Source organism: Helicoverpa armigera, chromosome 5 (assembly GCF_030705265.1).
Source record: "Helicoverpa armigera isolate CAAS_96S chromosome 5, ASM3070526v1, whole genome shotgun sequence".
Lineage (NCBI taxonomy): Eukaryota > Metazoa > Arthropoda > Insecta > Lepidoptera > Noctuidae > Helicoverpa > Helicoverpa armigera.
The window spans coordinates 2,568,329-2,576,305 of NC_087124.1; the positions used below are offsets into that span (position 1 = coordinate 2,568,329).

Below are 7,977 nucleotides of genomic sequence, written 5' to 3' on the forward strand. Positions count from 1 at the left end.
ACGTTTAATATCCACTAAAACTGGATAAGACTTCATTTTAGTCGAGTCACTTCATCGATACGAACACTCTAAAGATAACTTACTAATCTATGTTAATGCAAAGCAAATCCCATCTCTATCTCTATCATATTTTGTCCCGCACTGAGTTAAGTGCGTTTGGTTTTGGTGAGTTTAAAATATTAATATATCTTGTTTTATTTCATCAATCATGAGTCCAATCTATACAATACAGTGTATTTCAATGGATCCTGCTATAATATATCTTCCGTTGTCCATATTTTTCGTCAAATTGCGAAATAGGTGACGCATCATAACACTTGTGATTTTCACTTGCAGTCCTTAAATTTCTACGAAGTCCCTACACCACACGCCACGATGGGTAGGGAGGACAAGGCTACTTGGAAGTCAAACTACTTCACCAAGATCATCGTAAGTACAAAAACATGTTATAACCTCAATGTTCACCACTTATCAATTTCCTAACTTTACCCAAGTTGATTCCATACTTACTCGCGCATTATACCTGGCCTTATAGTAATTTAATCAACGTAACGATATTATGAAGAATGTTCCAAATAATTCTAATAACCTGAAAAGATGTAAATAAACAATGCAACTCTGAAACCCCACACAAATTCAATGTGCAAATAAGTACTGTAACTTCTACCCATTGTACCCAATACAAACCTAATTGTATTTAAAATTTGTTCCACAGCAACTGTTAGACGAGTACCCAAAATGTTTCATCGTGGGTGCAGACAATGTGGGCTCGACCCAAATGCAGCAGATCCGTATCTCGCTGCGTGGTCACAGCATCGTTCTCATGGGCAAGAACACCATGATGCGCAAGGCCATCAAGGACCACATGGACACCAACCCAGCCCTTGAGAAGCTCCTCCCCCACATCAAAGGAAACGTAGGCTTCGTGTTCACCCGCGGAGACCTCGTCGATGTCCGTGACAAGCTGCTGGAGAACAAAGTGCGTGCCCCAGCCCGTCCCGGTGCCATCGCCCCTCTGTCCGTCGTCATCCCCGCCCACAACACCGGTCTGGGTCCTGAGAAGACCTCCTTCTTCCAGGCTCTCTCCATCCCAACCAAGATTTCAAAGGGTAAGAATTCTTTTGTATTAAATTTTTTTGTTCCCAATTGACCTCATAAGATATTGTCTGTTCTAATACCTGAGAGCCTAATATTAGCTCTCCGGCTTCGCTTTCAGACAACATTATATAGTCTTCAAATTTATCCTAGTGTAATGGTTCCATAACTGAATATTGCACTGGCATTTTGAAGAGACAAGCTCTATTTACTTAATTATTTTAATTTAGCACCCTGACTTATTGCTCAGTTTCAAATGAAATTCACAACTTAACTATTGATCTATATCCTTACAGGTACTATTGAAATCATCAACGATGTGCACATCTTGAAGCCCGGAGACAAGGTCGGTGCTTCCGAAGCTACCCTCCTCAACATGTTGAACATCTCTCCCTTCTCGTACGGTCTGGTTGTCAAGCAGGTTAGTACAAACAATATTTAAATAATTTCCAATTCTTTACTATAGAAAATTAGCATTAATTGTCTATTACCCAAAGCGTTGAGTACAGTCTGCATATTCAAGAGCATTCTGATAATTTACCTTTGGTAAAGTATTTGCTGTGTTGATCTAAAGACTAACTGATTTATTCAGTCACTCTAAAGTACATGGCAGACACTTATTCACCATAAGGTCCCTTGAATAATCCTAGCTCTTTGTTATTTTAAGATTATTAATCAATTTGGTTTCCATTGCATAGGTATACGATTCTGGCACTATCTTCGCGCCAGCAATCCTTGACATCAAGCCTGAGGACCTCCGCGAGAAGTTCTTGGCTGGTGTAGCCAACGTTGCCGCCCTTTCGTTGGCTATCGGCTACCCGACTGTGGCCTCTGCGCCTCACTCCATCGCCAACGGGTTCAAGAACCTGCTCGCCATCGCCGCCGTCACCGAGGTTGAGTTCAAGGAGGCTACCACCATCAAGGAGTTCATCAAGGTAAGAAAATAAAATCTTAAAAATTTTCAATTAATTGTACAGAACAGAGCCCCTAAGCATTTGTCTGTTCTAATACCTGAGAGCCTAATATTAGCTCTCTGGCTTCGCTTTCAGACAACATTATAGTCTTCAAATTTATCCTAGTGTGATGGTTTCATCAGTAAATATTGCACTGGCATTTTGAAGAGACAACTTTTTAATCATCTGCCCCAAATTACTTTGCTTGTATAGAACAAAATTATATGTAATTTGTATTGCAGGACCCCAGCAAGTTCGCCGCTGTGGCTGCTCCCGCTGCCGCAGCAGCCGCGCCCCGCTGCCGCTGAAGAGAAGAAGGAGGGAAGACTCTGAAAGCGACGACGACATGGGCTTCGGTCTGTTCGACTAAGCCGGCACGCGAGGCCGAGGCGCCCCGCACACGACCGATAGGCGTGTAGGAACTGTTCGGGAAGCCGGAGCCTCTTCGAGCCCCGTGGCTGCATCCACGAGTGGGGACGGTCAACGCCGCCGGGTTGGACACCTATATGGCGGCCGACTTGTCTTACATTTTGTGCTTGTAATAAATGCCACCTAAACTAATATTTAGTTTTACTTGTCTCTAATACACCACTTCCTATCACTAGGATGTTTATAGAAGAAATAAATACATCAGACAATTAGTACTTTATTAGAATACTAATACAGTAATCATATATAAAACACTATTAAAATTGATACACTACTAGTTACAGCTAACATTGAATACTCCAACACATATTTCCCTTGAGCAGGAACAGTTGATCGAGTCACCTGACTTAAGCTACATTATGCTATTTACACTGAAATAGCCGTCCGTACGATCCGCGCGGAAAACCCGCTATTGTGAAAGCCTTGTAAACACGCTTGGTCTGCCTTATTTTTTATTTTGGCTTATTGGAGATTTATCATGTTTTAAGTAAAACTATTTCGTGGTTATTATGATATGGTAACAAATTCCAATTTAGATCTAACAGCAATTCCCATAAGTTATGATCTTTATAAAATTAAGTACCTACCTACTTAAAAGTCATCAGTTAAAAAAAAAAAACCACTTGAAATCACACATAGAAATGTATTCTAATAACCTGATATGCAGAAGATATAAGAGTATGTATGTATATCTGTACTGTACCCACTACAAAATAATTAGGAAGCAGCTTTACATAGGTGCCTTATAAAGCTCGATAGATTTTATTTACCTTTACAGATAAATGCTGATATGGTAGCTAACATCATTATTGAAATAATTCAGGTGTCTAGGCAAATATTAGGCCATACCTGACGAAATACGAATTTACCCATTTTGGCTAATTGAAATCTGTAAAGCAATTTTGGAGAATGGCTTAATATCTTACAATGAGTTATGGTGAATGTAACTGCTACAACCTACACGATAGCATAGGCAAAAATTAAACAAGTCTAAGTGGTCTCTTCGAAAGTTCTTTCTTATGTTAATATGAACATTCTTACTTATTAGTAGCTATCAATAAGATAAGCTCCAACGATTCCAATACGTATCACTTTTCTCAACTAAAATGTAATATCATAAAGAGCTCGTAAAATACAGTGTTCGTCAAAATAGACGAGAACTCAACATCGTCCTAACAAAGATAAACCCCTTATAAAAGTACTAATTTATTGAGATCATGGAAAATTTTCTTCAATAAGTAATTTTCCATTTTAAGTTGCTTCTGCATGCATTGTAAACTTAAATGCTCCATCAGCGTCTATGCAGCGGGTATTTGAGCTGTTCGACCAGCAATGAGGCGTGTTTTGGGTTGGTCATAAATACTATCCCATCTATGAAACAATATTTTCTGTTGGTTGAGATCTCATTTTGATCCTTCATCAATTCTATCACATACCAGCACAAAATAGCACTGGAGTGTCCTTCTTTAGTTATTGGTGCTTCCAACACATCTATTCCTAAGGGATCTTCGCTTGTTCCTAATAGGAAAGGCTCTGATAATGGGGTATACTCCAAATGACTAAAGTCAATGCAGAAGTTCTGGGACACTTTGTATGAATTTAAGTACCTTGAAATCTTGTAATTGCTGACATTCTCGTCAAACAGTCTGTTGTTGATGTCCAACCAGTTACTTTTTACAATTTGGCCCATGATCTTGACGTTATCTGGCAAAAAAAGTCCTCCTTGAAGGAGATGATGTTGTTTTAAGTGCTGACCCATTTCTTTTAGTCGCAGGTCAATATCTCCACAGACTTCAAAAATATCTAAAAATATGGCATGATACTTTTCATCTTTGAACACATCCTGGGACCAGTCCTCACCTATTAAAATAGTGATATTAGACAAAGCTACACTGTTAGCTTTAAAAACTTTTTTGAAGAATGTAAGGTCAACATCAGTTCTTGCACAGCATGTTAGTGACTTAGCACCCCTCTTCAGAAGATGAAGGCCAAAGAGTGGAAATGGGCACAAATCCAGTATACTTATTTGAGACATTTCAGCTGTCTGACCCAGATAAACACAAGCAATGCCAATGCATCCTGATATTGTATTTATAAACTCAGTATCATTCAGAAATCTGACTACTTCTGGAGATATTCTCATGATGGGATCATCTTTGTACATTGTCAATTTACCTTCATTCAATGAGAAATGCATTGGGATTATTTCGTTTTCTTGAACTTGTATTGGAAGTTTATCAAAAAAGATAGCCTGTTGCCATGCATTGGCTCTCAGCTCAGACCTTGGATCAGAAGTTATAGTTACCTTGTCTGTCAAATACAAATTAAAATAGCCAATCACTGTATTAATCTCCCCACTTTCTAGAGCCACTGCTTCTACTTCATAATGGTCATTCTCAATAAGATTCAATATTCCCTGATAGTTGTTGAAATCAACTTTCAAAAGAGACTGGGGCTCTGTCATATATTTTATGTCATCACCATAAAGATGGACATCCTCACTATCATACGTCTCATCAAACGGCAGAACATGCACATTAAGATTTGGAATCTGTAGGAGTTCTTTTATTGATGAACACAATTGATATCTTCTGTGCAGAAAATCACATTTGGCTCCAATGACAAAGAATTCTGCCTTGCCTGGGATCACTCTACCATCATCAGTTAATATATTATCCCAGGCATGCAGTACAGATTGAAGGATATGTTCTCCGAACAAGCCTGCATCAAACATCTCTGTGACAAGCAGAGAATGCTTACCACCTATTTCCTCAGCCAGCATTTCGGTAGACATTTTATTTATAACAACACACTGATCTAAGCCATGTGCCTGCGTACTCAGGTTGGCAAGTTCACTCATTACTTTGGATCCATCGCAAGCAGTTATCATTCTGGGTGAACATTCACTAACATACAGTGACAGCAATCCAGTACCTGTTCCCACATCTATAACAGAATCCATGTTAGGGATGACAGTGTCATGTATAGCAGTATGGTATGCTTCATTGCGAATTTTGTCATTCAACATTCTGAAGTGCCAACGTTCAACAAGAAGGTTTTTCAGAGAATTAAAATTCTTCTCAGCATTGACGTATGTGGAATCTAATTTTATTGCGTCCTCAAAATAGTCCCATGCTTTTCATAGAACCCACATGTGAAGAGAAATTTTCCCATGTCATTCAAAATGTAGATATTATTGGGAAATGATAGGAGTGCACGTGTGAAGTTTATGAATATGTCTTCCATTTTATTGGCGGATGTCAGGACTTCATTCAACCGAGTCATCACCACACGGAATTCGGCTTCATGTATAGATTTCATTTCGGCACTTTTTTCGAAGGCCATCATGTAAAAGTCAAAGGCTTTACTGTAGCACCCATTCGTCGTCAGCTGTCTAGCAGCAGTAATATAATCACGACCTAGTTCATCCATGTCTTAAAAATTGATAATCCTTGGTATATCTGGGTGCAATGTAATTAATTGCAAATACTCTCAACGTACACCGCCACACGACGTTACAGTGGTTCGATGCGGTTTATGAATTGTTTTCTTCTAGAACTCCTTCTTTATACTGGGTTTGTTTTGTTTTAATTTCACAACAAACACAATGAAGCGTTTCGTGCCGCGATATTTTCTGGAAACTGAACACAAAACATCGCATAAAATGATAGATTGACTCTGACTTTGACAGATTTTGGGCAGATCCTGACAGGTGCTTCTAGTGTTGCAAAGAATCACACAATTGTTTTACTACCACTGTGGGGAGCTACTCTCGGTTAAAAGTAAGAACTTATGTGCATCTAACGTATATGTGACAAAGTTAGAATACTTTATTCCTATACCAAATTGAAACCTCAAAATAAAATTCTATAATAAAATTTTAGATTTTATTTATATTCTTACAAAGGTAAAACATTTATGAGCTAACTAGCTATCACAGTACTCCATGGCCCACATAGTAGTTCACATTCGTTATCACAGTGGAAGACCTTTTTAAAATAATTCAGTGAAGGATACTTCTCTTCTGAAAGGCCCAACTGCCCATATTTATTGCATCCTGTTGTCCATACCGTATTATCATCTAATAATATAGCTGAATGCCGAGAGCCACAAGCTATATGCTTTACATTTTTTGTAACCTCTGCATTTTGCTCATCAAATAAGTCGATCAGAGTTGGAATAGAATAAGTTTCATTACTATTCCCCTTATTTATTCCTAATTGGCCAGTGTCATTCCAGCCCCAGGCGTAGACATCGCCAAATGTGCTGAGCGCCAAAGAGTGCCAACCTCCAGCACAAATTTTTATTATTCTAATTCCCGCAAGTGCTTCTACTTCTGTGGGCACTTCTTGGCTACTTATATCACCATGGCCTAACTGCAATCTCCTGAAAGGTAAGATAATAATAAAATATTTAATAACCAGTGAGCATATTAATTTGACCAACGAGCATTAAATACAGGAAGAGTTTGGGTTTCTACTCTAATATAGACATTAGACCTATGACCTACCTTCCATTACCCCAAGTGTAAACTCTGCCTTCTTCAGTTAATAATACAAAATGTTCATAGCCACATCGAATATCGATAACTTGTCCATTACAATTCCTAGTGTCCACATAGCTTGGCAATATACCACTGTACACATTCCCGTCAGAGGTCAAATGCAAACAACAATCATTCATGAAAACACTTTTTATAATATTTGTTTCTATCTTCTGCTTCTTCACAATTTCTTCAAGAGGTGTCTCAGCACAAAATCTAATTCTCTTAGTTTCTCGTTTTTCCCGATCCATAACCCAAATTGAATCAGTATTCTTACCAATTAGTAATAATTTATAATCATTGCCAACTGCATTTAATTCCACCTTTAAATCAGTGCACTCTGCTGGTAGTGATAATTTAATGAGCTGTTGTTCTTTCCCTCCCCAGGCTCCTGTTATATAAAAACTTCCGGCTATTTCAAATATGTTATACGACCAGTTGATCTGTACAGAAGAGAGAAGCCCCGTTCAAACTAATTCCTGAATCGTCATGTTTAGGTGCATTAAATATTCTAAATTTATTTATTACTGCATCCTCACAAAGCCACTGTCCAAATAAATTAGAACCCGTTATATAATACACCATTGTGGCTGTGAAACTTGCTTGAAGTAACAATACACAACATATTTTTTCAAAACATAACCTAGAAAATCAAATAAACACAAACACTGACCCACAAGCCACAACACAACCTCAACAAATAACACTGACAGATTTTTTAAAAATTTTGTTTGACACTGTTTGACAACTGGAGACTTTGGTACTGGCAACACTGACTGGACTATCAGGACTACTGGACTCGAATTGGACTACTGACCGAAAAGAACACCACTACTCTAGTGTCAGTAGTCAGTAAAAAAAATTGAGTTTACGCGTGTGTGTGTGTGCTGTCTCTATGTTGATGTCTTGTGTTTTTGTGTGTGTACGATTTACGTGAAGAATATGCCGGTTATCAAA

The 7,977-nt window shown here is 38.4% G+C and overlaps 3 protein-coding genes and 1 long non-coding RNA gene across 4 annotated transcripts; 1 reads left to right on the top strand and 3 right to left on the bottom strand.

The window, feature by feature from the left end:
- The first annotated feature begins 12 nt into the window (after positions 1 to 12).
- LOC110376586 (large ribosomal subunit protein uL10) lies at positions 13 to 2,609 on the top strand. Its single transcript, XM_049842407.2, has 6 exons — positions 13 to 165; positions 337 to 429; positions 716 to 1,109; positions 1,392 to 1,516; positions 1,794 to 2,030; positions 2,291 to 2,609. The coding sequence occupies exons 2-6, from the start codon at positions 376 to 378 to the stop codon at positions 2,354 to 2,356; spliced, it is 876 nt and encodes a 291-aa protein (XP_049698364.2). The 5' UTR covers positions 13 to 165; positions 337 to 375; the 3' UTR covers positions 2,357 to 2,609.
- Positions 937 to 2,206, bottom strand: LOC135116945 (uncharacterized). Its single transcript, XR_010276516.1, has 2 exons — positions 2,107 to 2,206; positions 937 to 1,178 (listed from the first exon to the last, which is right to left on the bottom strand). It is a non-coding gene; the product is annotated as an uncharacterized LOC135116945 (long non-coding RNA).
- Positions 2,610 to 2,678: 69 nt separating the features above from the next.
- On the bottom strand, positions 2,679 to 6,147 carry LOC110376597 (protein arginine N-methyltransferase 9). Its single transcript, XM_021335125.3, is given in 2 exon segments — positions 2,679 to 5,615; positions 5,618 to 6,147. Coding segments are annotated over 2 exon segments (2,139 nt in total). The 5' UTR covers positions 5,910 to 6,147; the 3' UTR covers positions 2,679 to 3,768.
- A 203-nt stretch (positions 6,148 to 6,350) lies between these two features.
- LOC110376598 (RCC1 and BTB domain-containing protein 2) lies at positions 6,351 to 7,903 on the bottom strand. Its single transcript, XM_021335126.3, has 2 exons — positions 6,988 to 7,903; positions 6,351 to 6,863 (listed from the first exon to the last, which is right to left on the bottom strand). The coding sequence occupies exons 1-2, from the start codon at positions 7,269 to 7,271 to the stop codon at positions 6,401 to 6,403; spliced, it is 747 nt and encodes a 248-aa protein (XP_021190801.3). The 5' UTR covers positions 7,272 to 7,903; the 3' UTR covers positions 6,351 to 6,400.
- Between the last annotated feature and the right edge of the window lie 74 nt (positions 7,904 to 7,977).